Below are 16,570 nucleotides of genomic sequence, written 5' to 3'. Positions count from 1 at the left end.
AAGGATAATTCATTTCAAATACATACACCAGATCTATCGCACACCGTCCAAATTGTACAGAATAGGCCTGCAGGATACCAGTGCTTGCAAACGCTGTGGTACTCAGGATGCAGGTTTCTAGCATCTAGCATGGCAGTGCACTCTTGTCAATATGCATGTTTGGATATCTTTTTATCATTCTACATGCCCCCTGGACCCCTGAAACATATATTTTTCACGCCCTGAGGAAGGTGACACCCCAGAGAGGGGGTGACAGCACCGAAACGCGCGTCGGCGTGTTCTCTTATTTCCTTGTTCCTTGAACTGATTCAAATTATCTGTATCATTTCTTGGTCGGAATATTTTCTCTGAAACAGATCGAATATTTTAGTGACAAGTGTGTAGTATCTAATTAGGTTATGAATGGGATTTTGAATGCTTGCTTTGTATGAATGAGGTATGTCAGGTTGTCCATTTAAATTGTCATTTTGTTGGGGCTATTATTATTGTTGTACATATTTTATTATATAATAATCACGAATTCTGACACTGAACCATTGTGTTATAAATATCAATAAGGCATTAATAAATTTTGTCATAATAATCCATTAGCTCATCTGTTTTTTTGTTCCATATCTGGTTTAGCCTGAGTGACTTTTTAGATTTAACGACTTATTAGCGTTTATATAACTCAGATAGGTGGAACACCCTCTTGTACTATTAGTGCACTCTTGTCTCACAATACTGGGAAGCTGTCATTAAATGTTTGCAGGTTATGTCCAACCAGATTCTACAATGTACACCGGTGGTATGTTTGCTATGTTATTTACCTCAAATTAAGGGCACCGTGGGGAAATTCTTGAGAATTGCTCTGTTACTAGCAAAACGGCGGGTAGCATTGACGTGGGAAAGTTCATTGGCCCCCGCACTGATCATTGGCTGAAAGATATAGTGTTTTGCCCCAAGAAACACTTGAACTGTATGCTGAAGAGCTCCCGTCTTCATCTAAGCCCAAGAACATTTGGGAGCCATTACGACCATATCTATTAACGAAAAATCAAAGTGCTACCAGATCTGATGATTGAAGAATAGCCTGTTGCAACGTGAAGTCATTGTTTCGAAATGTGTAAGTGATAACTGGCCTTTACCATCAATGTAAGTCCACAATGTAGTAGCAATCACACTCGTTTGCTGTTGTTATTGTTATTCGTGAATTGTGCCGTCCTGCGTGACGTGTACTGTATACTATTGCTGCTTGAAAATTAATAAAGAGAATTAAAAAAAAAATGTTTTGCCAGAGATGATGGCGTATTCTGCCACCCACTGGCCGAGAGTGATCCTGGCGGATCGCAGTAGGAAGGTTTTGCGGTGGAGGAGTGGATCGTGGCTTGGCTCGACTTCTGGTTTCTCGACCCACGGGGCCATGGTGAACCGCGTCCACGGCCTGGCAGAGGTTGCTGAACTTGCGGGGCGGGCTGGCCGGAATAGGGTTGGTGCGGTTGATCGCCCCTTCCATAGCCACAAAAGGAGCGAAAAGTGGATGAAGCCCTAGGGGTGGTGGTGGTGAGGCCCAAAGACTTGCCGTTGGCAGCGAGTCTTTGAAGCGCTCAAGGGCAGTATCCGCCTTGTCTACAAAGAGATGGGAGCCATCAAAGGGTATGCCCATGAGGTTAGCCTGGACATCCCCCGAAAAACCAGATGTTCTCAACCAGGCGTGGCGACAAATGGCCACCGTCGTGGGAATAGCTCTATCTAGCAAGTCCGTCATGTCCAAGCCACATCTGATGGCAAACTTAGCTACATCTCACCCGTCTGAGATAGCTTGGGAGAGTACAGCCCGGTCCTCCTCCGAGACTCTGGGCAGTACCTGCGCTACCATATCCCATATTGAATGTGAGTGACGGCCCAAAAGGCATGCAGTGTTCACCGACCGCAAAGCTAGACTGGCAGAAGAAATGTTTTTTTTCCCCGAAGTTCTCCAGTCTCTTGGATTCCCTATCTGGGGATGCGGAAGGGAATGCGCCACGAGAGGTGGAAGCCTGGACCACCAAGCTTTGGGGGTGGGAGGTGAGGAAAACTGGGTCGCCAAGTGCAGGGCAATGGAGGCGGGCGATCGTCCTATTCACAGGAGCTCCTGTGCTGGGTTTGGACCAGGTTCCTAGAAGGACATCTGTTAAGGCCTTCGTTGAAAGGCAGTAGAGGTTCTGAGCTAGAGACCCCAGGCTGCAGGACCTCTGTCAAGATGTTAGTCTTGACGGTCCCTGTAGGAAGCTGCAGATTGAGGACCTACGCACCACCATAACAAAAGATGCTCCCTCCTCCATAGCCAGGGTAGGAGGGGAAAGAATGCCAGAGTCTGAGGAGGTGTCCAAACCACTGGCATCACCCACTTCCTCATATCAGTGCACTTCCTGTTGATGCGGGATTTCTAAGAGATTCTGCTCCCCCCCCAATCCTCTTCCTCCATCCCTAACCCTTCAGAAGAGGGCAGGGTAAAAGACATGGAGCCGAAAGTCTTCGTCGGCACCAGTCTTGGCGCTAGGGGACACCCGACCGGCTCCGTGTCATCGGGAATGAGGATTGGGGAGGTGCCATTGGTGGGACCTCGGCGCCGGATACGACGCTGGAGAAGGTCGCTGTGGAGGTGTGACCGGTGTCGGTCCGGACCCAGGAACGGATCCACTCAGAGGTTGTGGCACCGGGACCGGAACTGCCAGCATAGGAACCATGGGGGCCCCTCAGTCCTCTGAGTCTGCGGGGCCTGAAGGCGCGCCGGCAGGGTCAGGCTGCTCAAATATGGCGTACAAGGCGTCATAAAATTCCTTCAGCTGGGCAGGGTTCGCTCCTGGCCCCGGAAAGGGAGGGAAACACAGACCCGGCCCAGGCACCCGTTCCGAAGAGCTGGGCCTCGAACGCCGAGGATCCTCTGCCACGTCGTGAGACAGGAGGGGCGAAGTTGAAGCACACTTCGACTTGTGCTTTTTGTGGTGCCTCTTACTTGACTTCAACAACTTAGACAAAGAGGACTTCAAATCAACAGAGCGTTAGTCTGACCTTCCTCTCGACCGAGTGCAGGACGCCAGCCTGCGAGAAGCTTTAGGGACCACTCCCTCAAATGCTTTGGCGCCATGGCCCTGCAGTCGGAGCACAACTTCGAGTCATGGTCGCGCTCTAAGCACCAGAAACAAACTAAATGAGGGTCCGTGACCGACATGGTGCGGTAACAGGCGCCGGACGGCTTGAACCCTGAAGACTTTGAACTGCCGACGTCCATTAAGGGGAGTGAAAACACACCAGGACATAGGCACTAGCCTCAGCAAGCTTTTTGTTTTGGGGGGGAAGCGGCTTGGGAGCAGGGTGGGGTTCAAAAGTGCCTCTTAGGTACTTCTCGTCACCAAACCCCGCCCCTCCAAGGCCCTGCCCCTTCCTCACGCTTTGAGATTTTTGTTCGAGTTGACTGGTATGCAGCAGTGTGGAGCCTATTAACTCTGCAAGAATGCGGCAGGCTCCAGATGCTCAACCAAAATGTGAGCGAGAGGCTTGTGGAATCTACCCTGGCCTGGAGTGCAAGTGCAGGCTGGCATGGACCTGTGTTGCCGAGGATCCAGACAGGTTCATGTGTACTCTGCGGCCTACTGTGTGTTGGGCCTGGTCTGCAACAGATGATATGAGGCCCAGCGGAAGGGCACAGAATCTGTGGGACGAAACTGGTCAAGTGACGTCAGGACACTGACAAATACACCATTTCACCCGAAGATGATAAAGTAGTGCCCTCCGGATAGATATGAACAAGATGCAGGGCTTTGAGGACACACTTAGGTCCTCTATGGGAAAGTTCTGTTGATGAAGTGAGTCTTGAGGGGGTAAGGGGATTTTTTTACTTACCGGGCCTGTATGGGGGACGAAATTGAAACTATGACATTTGTAACCCTCAACGTGCATTCTTAGTGTGTTATTTCCCCTCCAGAGTGTGACAATAGGGTCCATCCACCTCTAAGACTCTATTGGGCAGTGGCGGCTCCTCCGCTAACGATGAGGAGCATTGCCCCACTGCTATCTGAGCAGCACAAAAAAATGTAAATAAAATAATAACAAAAAGTTATTGGCATTTTCTTTTTCTGTGTGGGATTGGAGCAAGGTCAGGGCGGGGCTGAGCAAAGTGAGGGGTGGTTTACACTCTTTAAGTGCTCATGAATGTTTGGCTGGCCCTCTTCGGCTCACAGACAAAACATCCAACAGTAAAAGTTAAACATTCTCTGACAGGGCGACTTCCTGCTCTTCACAAAAGACGAGGCTTTCCCTCAGAAAATTAGCACAAAATAAAACCAAATCGGTCCCTGACAAATCAGACAGGGAAGGACAAGCCATGCATTGGCACTAGAAGTAGATAGTGATTAAGTCAAATTTTTCGAGTGTTTTTATGGGTTCCTTTCTCTTGTTCTTTTTTCCGTAAACATAAATTATCAGATGCTATCTTTTCTTCCCTACTTAACAGCCCTCGCTTGAGAGGGCACGTAAGCGAGCTACTGATCAGGCTAACACCACCATCCTCTTTTGCTGCCTATTAGTACACAATAGCAAGTTGCTTCTTAGAGGGAGGGTGTCACCTCAAACTGACCTGAGGATTAGGTTTGACAAGTTAGGTAGAGCCACGGGTAAGGGGAGGATAGAACATCAGCGCAGTGTTCTTCAAATAACTACAGCTAGTGAGTCATGGCTGTGGTTTGAAGCAGTGTGAGTATGGGTTCTTGAGTTGGCTTTTCAACAGCCACCCAACAAAAGACACACCATGTGAATCTTTCTAGAAATGAACTCCCTTAACAAATCCTTCAAATATAAAATAAGGTCACAGTGGCCGGAGAATATAGGTTTAATACTCACTGATAATGAGAGTAAAAGCCTACATATTGGGATGCAGTGGGGGAAGTTTTCATTGTTTAATGTTGTACATTAAATAATATTAACATATAAACATACAAATGTTATTAACTACGATTTTTCACGTTTAGATTTACCAATAGCTAATAAAGGCCTGCATTTTAAAATGGGTAATATTGGTTGCCATGTTGCTTTGTGACCTGAATATTTTTTTTCTCTGTGAAACTGGAGTCCTCATTATTGAATGCAATGTTCATTTGCTTACTTTCCAATGTGAAATGTTTTCTTTCTTTGTGAAAATCTTGGAATGTTTTAATGAGTAGTACATACACAAAGACACCTGCAGAGTACAGGCTGGATCCCGTGTCTCATCTTGCTACCGACAGTTTAGTTTGAAGGACCCTGAAAGAAGCTGTACTGTGAAAAGTCCTAAGAAGCTAACAAGCACATAATTGTATCATTCCGCTTTAACTCGAATAGAAAGTGTCATGAGAACTGTGTGTAGGTGTAGCTGTTAGACTTGGCTTTTCCAGCTGGTTTACCTCCACACTTTTGGGTTTTTGGCAACCTGTTTTTGGACTCTGGGCACTTTACCACTGCTATTCAGTGCTAAAGTGCATATTCTCTTCCTATAAATTGTGTTTATGGATGGGTGATTCCATGATTGGTATATTTGATTTACTGGTAAGTCCCTAGTACAGTGCACTGTGTGTGCCCGGGGTCTGTAAATCAAATACTGCTAGTGGGCCTGCAGTACTGATTGTGCCACCCACATGAGCAGCCCCTAAATGTAACTCAGACCTGCCACTGCAGTGTCTGTGCGCAGTTTGGAACTGCCATGTCGACCTGGCAAGTACACCCACTTGCTAGGCCCTAAACTTCCCTTTTCTTACATGTAAGACACCACTAAGGTGGGCGCAAGGTCGCCCCATGGGCAGTGTGCAGTGTATGTGAAAGGTAGGACATTTACTGAGGTGTGTGACATGTCCTAGTAGTAACATACAGTGTATTTCGTTTTTCACTATTAAAAAGCTATAAGTCCCATAGGATAGAATAGGAATTTACTTATAATATCTTATAAATATAACTTCCCATTGGGACAAGATAGAAAGATGGAGTTTAGTATGCCTGAACTCAGAATATAAAATACATGAGTTTGAAAATACCACTTTTAGAAAGTAGATATTTTCTTGCTTAGCCATCCTGTGTGCCTCTGCTGGTTTGTGGATTGACTGTCTGGCTTTGGAGTGACAGGGGCTGGGGATGTGCATTCTCTCAGACAGACAGTCCTGCCTTTCCTGAATGAGTAAGGGCTGGGCTGAAAACAGACCTGGGCTGCATTCAGAGTAGTGGGAGGAGTTTTCACTAGCACCTGAATAGGCCTGGTCTGCATTTAGAGTGGTGGGAGGAGATTTCCCTTGCACCTGAATAGGCCCTGTCTGTCATGGACAATGCTGTCTCCACCTCCTGCCAGGAAGCTGGACCAGAGAGGACAGAACTGGTTTGGGCTGAGCACAGACACTCTTTGCCCAAAAGAAAAACTGAGTATAAATAGTGGGGACCAGACCCCAGAACTTTAGTTTACTGCTGAACTAAGGAACCTGCCAGGAAGAAGGGCTGGAAAAGCTGTCAGGAGGAACTGCACTGTACTCTGCACCGCCTCGGTTGACTTCGCCTCCTGGTCTCACCGACACCATCGCTGCCCGCTGACTTCTACACACGTGATCGCACCATGGCTTGGGGGCACCGCTCGAAAGTCTCACGATGCACCGCCTCGTCCAGCACCGCTGTCCGAACCGACCAATGCAAGATCCCCGCAACCGGCTCTGTCGCCTGCACCGTGATCTGTCAGCACTGCAACGAGAACCGCCTTCACTCTGCTCCGCAGCCCTGGTCTCACCGATGCCGCTGGACGACAGTCACCGAGCTGCTGCCTTAACCGCAATTTGAGGACACTGCATCCCGCACTGCTATGCTTCGCATCACAACTGTGACGTTTGCCACAACCAGCCCGCACCAACATGATTGGCTGCAACAAAAATGTACTGTTTACGAGTCTGCCGACACCCCGACCGACGTGGTCAGATGGAACTGTTGGATTCTGTGGTTTTCAGCACCGTGGTAGCACCGGACAGAGCTATTAACTTTAAGGAACTGCATTTTAAAGTTTATTCTTACAAAGGGCTTATTTTAAAGTAATGTATGTTGGATTTCTATTGTTTTGGTCTTCTTTTGAATATATAAAGTATTGGATATTTTTCTAAACTGGTATGGTTTCCTTTTGTAGTGTTTTCACAGTCTTACTGTTGGTTATGGTCAAATACTTTACACACTGAGATAAGCCTGACTGCTCGTGCCAAGCTACCAAAGGGGTGAGCATGGGTTATTTCAGTAGTGTATCCCCCTTACCCTGACTAGAAGGAAGGGTCCCTACTTGGACATAGATGCAAATCATTGCCAACTAGAGACCCCCATTTCTAACAGTAGCAGATGTTAAAATTGTGCAATGTAATATAGTGCAGAGCTGACTGAGAAACTCAGATTCAGATTTTCAGATTTCAGAGCAGTCTTTTTCGTGATGCTGCTTACAGCAAAGCAGAATAGAAGATTTGAGTACTCTCCCAAGTGAGAGATTGGCTTTTCTATGTCTTTTCCTTTTGAGGTGACCTTATACTGGTTCGTCCTCTTTTTTATACGATTTGGCTTGATGTGATTGTCATATTATTTGATGTATTAATACTTTGAATAAGTAATACTAATCCGATTTTGTCTTCTGTAAACTTTTAACCTTTAATACATCTTTATGGTTTGAAATGTAATCATTTTCTGTCTTTCTTGCAGAGCCCGATGTGCTTCACATTTATTGAAAGCATTGTTTGTTTGACCAGCCTCAGTTGTGAATTTTGATTCTTTAGATAGTGCTGGCCAGCCCCTGAAACTTGTACCAAGAAAAGCGTGAGCACACTCTTTGACCTCCTGAATTCTCATCTCAGGAGAATGCAGGTTTATTAGGTACAATGGCTATGTCATACTCGACTCAGTAATATAAATTCTCAGAAACATCCTTGAGTGAGTGTACAAAATGTCAGCTGTCATTGCCAAATTGGCATCAGATGATGTGGGTATTCACTAAGAAGAATTTTGTCATGTAAGTTTTGCTTAAGCTAAGTGAGGTGTGCAACACCATGATTGAACCAAATCCCCTTACAGCTCTTTTGCTGTACTGTCTATAGTCACTACTTTTGAAGACTTTCTTTGTGAGCCCTACAAAATCTAAAAGGGCTCAGACAGACCTCACCTTGCAATGTAGAAACATGTGGAAAAATTCTTCCTTTCGTGTGGTCCCTAGATGCATAGATTCCTTGTTGCAGTTTTTGAATTTAAAGAGGTTTGTGGGAGTTGTGGGCAATGTATCTTTGAAGGTACCTTTAAAGAGAGGAACAGCTCTAAGGCACTACTGCCATTCAAATCTATCCTACTTTGGGGCTATAGCAACTGCATGAAACATCAGTCGCATGTTCTTCATCGTCCTAACATAATAATAAATACTTTGTAGTACTCCAGTTCCCGACCTTGGATGGATGGAAAGCTGAGTTGTTCTAAGTGGGGTTCAAATATGTGGACTTGCAGCTGAGTCCAAGTGTCAGCAATGAGTCAATGAGTTTTTAATTCAATGAACCAACCTTTATAAGCAATAGTAAGTGTGTGTTTTGTATTTCCACAAGAAGATTCTGCAAAACATTGGAGCCCCAACACTGCAAAACGCCCCACAGAATGTTTTGTTAGGTCTGTTGGCAGACTCTCCTAATAACATTGAGTTACACAGATCGAGGTGTGAATATGGAAGATTCGGGATGTGAGAGAATTCATTCATTGTTTTTAGGACAGGGTATTCTTGGAGATTCTGCTAACATCCGTGGATGACAACATGGACGCCAAATTGTGAAACATTTTCATTGTTAATATTAAAGGCCAAGAACATTCCTGAAAAACAAAGGGATAGGTAAAATAATTTTTATGAAAACCTATGCTGGCACGGAAATCTTCTGCTCCAAATACGACACCGTCCAGATGAAGACCAACTTGTGGGCCGATCCTTAAGGCTTCTTCACAAACATCCTTTAAAATAAAAATACAATGTGTTAGAACCAGGAACAGCGAATACATAGTTGTACTCTTTTTAAAAGAATAACTAGTGGCAAAATTTTACTAAAGTGTTTACAGCACAATGTTAAAAAAACGTTAATCGTCATTGAGACTTTTTATGTACAACGATTTAGAGACCGTCCGTAGAGGAAAATGCACTTTTGCAACCAGAATAAAAATAGTTCTCAGGGGCAAATAGCTCGCTGGTTCATGGGCATCACGGAGCTAAACTCGCTTTTCATTAATGTTGCGTCACAAATATTCAATTTATCTAGTATCTAAATATTAAATTTATCTAGTTCAATAACAACAAACAATCCAAAAGGTTATCAGAAGCATAATGGTATGCCTTCAAAGGGCAAGTTTCTGGGAGCCTTGCAAAATGTAAATTTAGGTTGTTAATATATGGCTATGTTAAGGAGTGTTGAAATTTCACATGTAGGTATACGGCCAAAATAATCTGTGTATAAATATGTAAATATACTTATCTGGCTTGTTCATCATCAGTGTAATCACGGGAAACGGTGCGAGAAAAGAACTACAGTTCACGATCTTTACTAGGCTCTGCCTCATTCAGATCTACTACTTTCACTGCGCATATCTTACCCCAGTGCGGCTCCACAGGGCAGGCTACCTCCCAACCCCACAAAGTCTGTGCTGTAAAACAGAAACAGCCGACTTCTATCACATTGTTTGGTCCTGCGCCATCCTCTCTAAATATTGGGTGTCCATTGCGGCTGAGTTAAGTGGCATGCTGAGGTGGGAGGTCCCCCTCAACCCCGTGCCCTTCTCCTGGGGGTGATGGTGAGACTAGATGGTTCCCGGGCTGATAGATTATTCCTAGGAACAGCCATTCTCATAGCCGAAAGAGACATAGCAGCAGCCTAGAAGGACTCAGCACCTCCCTCCTTAGCTAAATGGCGCAAGGGTGTAGATTGGAGCACCAGCCAAGAATAAGCTGTCTACGAAGCAAGAGGGTGCCAAACTAAGCATGAACATATATGGGGCAGATGGAGGGGGCCGTTGGACTGATTATCCGCTGCATGGGGGAAGGGGATTCACACACCCCACACAAACAGAATGGGGAGATCACTTGTAACCGTACTGAAAAACCTGATATATCAAAATGGTGCTGTGTTTAGGTTGGTGTTTTTGAAAAAGGCAAATAAAATTGGTTATCAAAAAAAGAAAAGAACTACAGTGAAGTGAAACCTCATTAGAGTTCCATTTGATAGGTACTGGAAAATTCTGAAAGCTTAAACACTAACAACTACAAGGCAGCCTTTGAACGTGTTGTTTTATGGCTAAGGCAAATGGCACTCAAAGCCTGGCAAAGAAAGTGGGGAAACGGAGATAACCTCTGGATGAGAGGGCTGTATACAGTACCACTGAATTATGCATAATACTGCAAACGTCATGATCCTGGAAACAAAATGTGCCCATCCTAGCTTTGTGAGCTGGTTTTTACTGCAGTTAGTCCCACTGGTGGGAGACAAGGTTACATCTCATGGACGGCATTACACTGTTACAGGAAATCTCAGGACTAAAGTACTATGGGCCTGTTGCCAAGGAGTAACCAGATGGTCCTAAACATAGTGTCACTAGGAAGTTCAAAATGTGACAAATGTCAGTCTTTAGCTGTAAGACAGTATTCACAATTCCTTTCTTTAGTGTAAAGGTGTTTGGGAGTAAAATATGGTACTAATAGAACATTCTCAATTGACCATATTGGATATCTCTTATAAAATAGGGACGAAGCCAAGCTCAAGATGGCATTATATATCAATGGTGTAGTGTAGTTCCTATATTCCTGATAGGTCCTGCGCATTGGAATAATATACACTATGGTTTTGACATAGGACTGAGGTCAGTATGTCTCTATCGAGTACATTAAACTTAATTACTTGTGTGTGCCAGCTAACTCAGAGGTCACTAGAAACTTCTCGAATAAACAAGAAGTAATTAGTTTCTGACAACCGCATAAACATGACAACTTTGTTTCCCTTAGAATCGGAACAACTCAGAATCGTGGAAACAATAGATAACAGTTTCACTCAGTCAATCGTGCATGCTTAGTTTCTACAGAGTTACACAGAAATAGATAGACGGGCGTTTCAATAAAAAGGGTTTATTGAACAGTCTTATTTCTCGTGCAAGAGATATGAACTGCTACAATCGTAAGACAAAATGCGAAGTAAAATATGTACAGCGTTAGCAGTAAGATAAAATAATACTGCAATAGCATGGTTTGTAGCTATGACAGATATTCATAAAAATACGTACATAAATAACACAGGCTAAAATGTTAATACTCATCTGATGCTTCTAGCTAGTTCTACCCCAGTGTACCTAACCTAAGTGTAGTACGAGGTAAGAAGTAGGTGCTGTTTGTCTATAGTCTAGCTTAGCTATAGTTGCCAAGATTTGCCAAAAGTCCCTCTAGGTTCTAGTCCGCTCCATACCTTAGAATGAGTGAGGTTGGAATCTCTTTCCGAGTCTCGATCTCTAACACCCCGCAAGGGGAGTCAGGAACACTGGAGCTGGATGACAGTATCTGGTCAGTGCGTCAGGCGGGGACTTGACTTCCTTCCGAACTTGCCGTGGCGAGCCGCGTCGTGCAAGTAGGCAGCCGAACCGTGGTTTCCATGGTAAGTGAAGGTATATTTATACCTTGAAGGTGTTTAGGAATGCCAGTATTGACGTAAAAGTCGGGCAGAAGAACGTCATGAATGAACCCCTAAGAAATAGATGTTCATGCATAATAAATGAGTTCTTGGGGAAATCAACATCTAATCAAGGGGAAGTCCTAAAGGCTTAAGAGTCTGGTTTTCCAAGAACTCGTAGTGACGTAGATGAACGAATGTAGGTGGCCATGCCTGTATTTGGTTAGCATGGATAATGCCTAAATAAGGGTAGGATTTCTATGCCTAAATATGGGCAATGCGAAATGTGCCTATATAAGGACATAAATCGGGAAACCTATATACGGTATCTAAATCGACACACAACACCCACTTCACTTTCGAATGAACGACATTACTAAATCCTAAATATGCTAAACATATCTAAAACATAGCTACATATGGATGGCTAAGAACATGTTTACAAATACATTTGTAAAATGCATAGAAACTGTTGCCACGCATAAAATGCACTGGTGCTGTACATATCAAAGCAATGTTTCATTCTAAGCATATATTTACATTGAATGCTAAATGAATGAACATACATATATACATTATGAAATGGCTCGTAAATACAGAAGAAAAAAAAAAGCCGAAACCATTTCATGTCAAGTTACATAAATCAATTGTGTTTGACAAGGTGGCATATTGTCTCTGAAAGTGTATCAAAGAACTCTGTTCTCTATCAATAGCTCTACTAGAAGCAGATTACTGTGCCAAAAAAGAAAAAGTTAAATTTGAAAAAAAAAAATTATCATATGAAAAAAGTTCCAAGTTTAGTCATTGTTTTGAAAAAATGAAGGTCAATTTCAGAGTCATCCCGGTACACAGTGTGCCGAATCAAAAGTCAGTGTAGGAGGGTGGAGAAAACATGAAATCGTCTAATCCCGTAGACAAAAACCGCACATAGATGAGAAGCATCGCCTTTAGCATTGGTCGCATAAGCAATGTTCGCATCGGATGTTACCTGCGTGCCTGTTGTTTCCTCTCGTACCTCAGCAGTAGCAATTTGCGTCTGTGAGATCTCAATGAATGCCGTCATCAGGATTGGTAGCCGCTGGGGACAACACACAGCATGGGCCGTTTCCGGGTCCAGCAGAGTATCAATATCCGTAGGCATGACTGATGGGAGTGTTAGACAGATGTCTAGCACGCATTCTTCACCGCAAAGCAGGCAGCGTAGAACAGGTAAGATGCAATCTTGCCAGATTGGTCTTAATGACAGAAACCATGTGGTATTTAATTCTCGTAGACAAGGTAAACCCAAAATTTGGACGATGCGCTCACGACACCTTATCTCCAATAGAGCTCTCTCTATCCTGCTCGGAGTGATGTTGGTGATTTGGCTTGCCATATCGGAGCAGTAGGAGCAAAAATAGGATCCCTGCAACGAGTCCAAAAAGTAGTGGCAGTCCGCCAAACACAGAGTGCACGAAGTTGGGAATTATTTCGAGGACTGCTTGAAAAGGTGCTAACATCCTAAATACACGGTCTTAAATACATGTACAATACCGCTCGTATCAAACATGTTTAAGATACATTCCAACATTTCTGAGAAATGTATAGGGCAGTCTGTATTCAAAGGGCATGTATCTCTGCAGAAGTCCTTGCGACTTGTAGATCATAGGTTTCTTTGGCTGAGTTCAGTGGCACAGTTTGCTGTAAAAGAATGGCTTTCATTCTGCTTAGAGTAGAGGCGACTCCCTGACTGTCTGTATTTGTGGAAACAAGACTTGCATACAGCAAGTGACCCTGGATGTAACCGTTACTAGATATGGGATACCTGGCAACATGCCACAGCAGCTGTGATCATTCAACATGAGGTAACTTCCATTTGAAAGTAGTCCACAAATTGGATTAACCACCGCAGCTGGTGAGCCTTGCAGGTGACAGGATAAGTTTGTAGTGGAACCATCGCAGGCCCCATATAAATTAATACCCTGACAAAGGAGAGAACCGCTTAGTGCGTTTTCACAGTTTGTATCGCTAAGAAACACTTCACGCCCCCATTCCAACATCTATGTGTGTAAGGTAAATCCCAAGATGTCTTGATGTATTCTTTACCCAACCTTTCATATTCGCCTGCTGGTGTATGTTTTAGGCAATATTGAAAATGGAAAGTTGAAACAGAGTAATTTTCCCATGTATGATCCACTCAGTAGCTGGTTTTTCTGCCACTGTGAATGGTAATTTCTCCAGTTTTTCAATGCTCAGCACCGTATAGTCTGCTCCCCTTTGTGCCAGTTTGATCGGTTTATCAGTGAGATTGATTTCTGAAAACAGTGATGTAGTGTTGATTAAACACCAAGGCACATAGCCTGAACGCAAGTTTTGGAGCGTCCAGCCTAATAGCATTATAGAACGTAATTGAAACTGACCATGTTGCAACATGACCAAGTCTTGTTCCATGATGTCTATGGCAGAAGACACAATGCTGTCCAATGAATATATCCTGGACGACCCATTGTTTACTACAGAGAGAGATTTCTCTAAATTAATATGATCAATTTCTCGTATTCGTTCTGCAGTCTCTGCTTGGGTAATCTTCCATATTTCATTATAAGCAGCGTAGATACCGGCATATATGAAACGTTTTTTACCCACTTTTCTTGGTCCTAGCAAGAATTCCCTAAGGTCTGCGCCTTCTTTAAGTAAAGATAAGTGTTGTTTTACATCCTGCAGTGTAGATTTCTGTAGCCAATTAAGGCAGAGTTTCCCTACACTGTATGTTGTTACTACCCCTGGATGCTGTCATTGAACATAGCGTGGGTCAGGCCTATTGATAGTAAAACCCTGTGTTTTGTTCAGGAATGGATCTTGACAGTTGTTTGTGTCTGTGGGCCAGAGCAACCATTTTTTCCATTCTGGATCTGATCTGATCTGGATCTGATCTGTTGTGATGCAAAATATTATGTACGTCGACCTCCCCCGTGTAGTGCTATTGCTTGCAGGTATAGGTATGGTCGGTGTGATTTTAGCTAACCCAAGGCAAGACGTTTGTTGGACAGTGTCATTCAAAAACATAATTTGCTCAGGGACGATACAGGCTCTAAACAAAGCTTCCACCCCTTGCACTTGCCAAACATTTGAACCCCAGACAGATTTTGTCTCAATGCTGTCTTTCCAAAAGTCAAAACCCTGTTTAGACAGTTGGGCAATAAAGGTTGCATAATAAATCTGTTTCGTATTTGTTAACATATTTTTCGTTCCTGTCTTATTTACATTCTTAAAATAAAACGTTTCTGGATTTGATAAGTCGAACCCTGAAAAATATGGAAATTTCATTGCAAAACTTTTTGAGCTACCCCTAGGAGGTGTAGGAAAATGTTCCCATTGGTTATACATAAATACATTTCTAGGTGATGCAGTTTTATGCAAGAAATGATGACCATAGTGGTTATAACAATACATTTGTTCATAGTCTGATGAACCCTCTAAATATTCATGATTTGTGAATACTGCAGACATCTCTAGATCAAACATCATGTTATTAACAGTCTCGAAGTCCCAATCATCTGAAAAGGTACTAGTGGCAATAAAGTCACTTAAAGGAAATTTTAAATAAGTGTGGAATCTTCAAATGTTCCGACGGGTCAAAAATGTCATATTCAGTTCTGTCCCAAACTATACCATAAGGTATAGGAACAGCTGTGATGTTCACTGCTGACAAGTCTCTTGCTTCACGATGGGATGATTTGTGTGGCTGGAGATGTAAGTTCACTCTTTTACTTGCTGTGTCCATTTGAATATATCTTCCATTTATCAGCATACCCAGAGTTATTACCAGAGCTAACCAAAGTAGAAAGAAGAATATTCCCAAAACAATCCATAGTTCAATCCATGGTGAAACCAGATAAGTCTTTTTCAGGAGATGAAAAAAGTCTGTTGCTTGTTCTTTGAAAGTTCTTTGTGCTGGCGTCGTTTCAGGTTCGCTGGGATCCTCAGAAAACGTATCAAAGTTCATGAAATAGCCAGAGGCAGTTCTGTCAATGGTTAGAATTGCATCAGGATTCGTTGAAATCGCTGGAACCAGTTGATCACTTGTTACTTTGTTGTACACATGTGTATCAGGACAAACTGTCATTTGGGTCTCAAGAGGGACAAATTCCATAGCTTTGTTGCTTAGTTCTTTATTTCTTACTGTAGAATCTTCAAAGGTGATGAGTCTCTCAGTTTGAACCTCTTGGATTGTAGCTAGCGGAGTGTGCCTACTACATTGTCAGAGTCCACTTGGCCTACTGCTTAGTTTCGGCCACATAGTGTGGTTTGATCAGGTCGATGGACAAAAATCTTTTCTCCTTTTTACCAGCAAGGGGCGGCAGTAGTACTGTTCTCGATCCGTGGATTGCTAGGACAGGTACTGGTTGTCTGTAAGAAGGTCCAAATTCCTTCTTGTCCGCGATCTTTTCTCTGACTAGATCACCAAGCTTTGGGATCCAGACAGGCCTTGCTGGTTTTTCCCCAGTGGTGGTTGGTTTCAGGAACACATTGCTTTGTTTCGATCTTAGTTCATTTAAGTCCTGTAAAACAGCCAAACGATCTTTAATATCAAACTTTTTATTTTCCACCACTGTGTCTTTCATGTCAAGGTCCGGAATCAACATTCTAGTTCCTAATAGGACTTCATCTGGAGTGACACCCCCTAGAGAACATCTTGGCAAATTGTTTAATGAGCGTTGGACCCCATAAAGATGTTTGACCCACCCATCACCCGAACCTAATACCCTAGCTGTTATAGACTGCTTTATGTCCTGGTTTTTTCTTTCCACAACAGAATTTCCCTCAAGATGGTATGGAGAAGAATACCGCAATGCTACGCCCAAATTTGGCCATGGCTTCTTTGTAAGCTCGAGAGCTAAACGCAGGACCCTGGTCAGAATGTA

At 43.6% G+C, this 16,570-nt stretch overlaps 1 protein-coding gene across 2 annotated transcripts in view; it reads right to left on the bottom strand.

Annotated features, from left to right (window-relative positions):
• The window catches only part of CLYBL (citramalyl-CoA lyase), a 2,027,539-nt gene that overhangs the window by 121,217 nt on the left and 1,889,752 nt on the right, over positions 1–16,570 (bottom strand). For both annotated transcript variants that reach the window (XM_085622259.1, XM_085622260.1), the window contains one exon: positions 8,883–8,976. In XM_085622259.1, coding sequence (XP_085478385.1) covers positions 8,883–8,976 — 94 coding nt within the window. The remainder of the gene's footprint in view (positions 1–8,882; positions 8,977–16,570) is intronic.

This window comes from Triturus cristatus, chromosome 8 (assembly GCF_964204655.1).
Source record: "Triturus cristatus chromosome 8, aTriCri1.1, whole genome shotgun sequence".
NCBI classification, from domain to species: domain Eukaryota; kingdom Metazoa; phylum Chordata; class Amphibia; order Caudata; family Salamandridae; genus Triturus; species Triturus cristatus.
The sequence above is the reverse complement of the archived record's forward strand: the minus strand, read 5'-3'. Positions and strand labels throughout refer to the sequence as shown.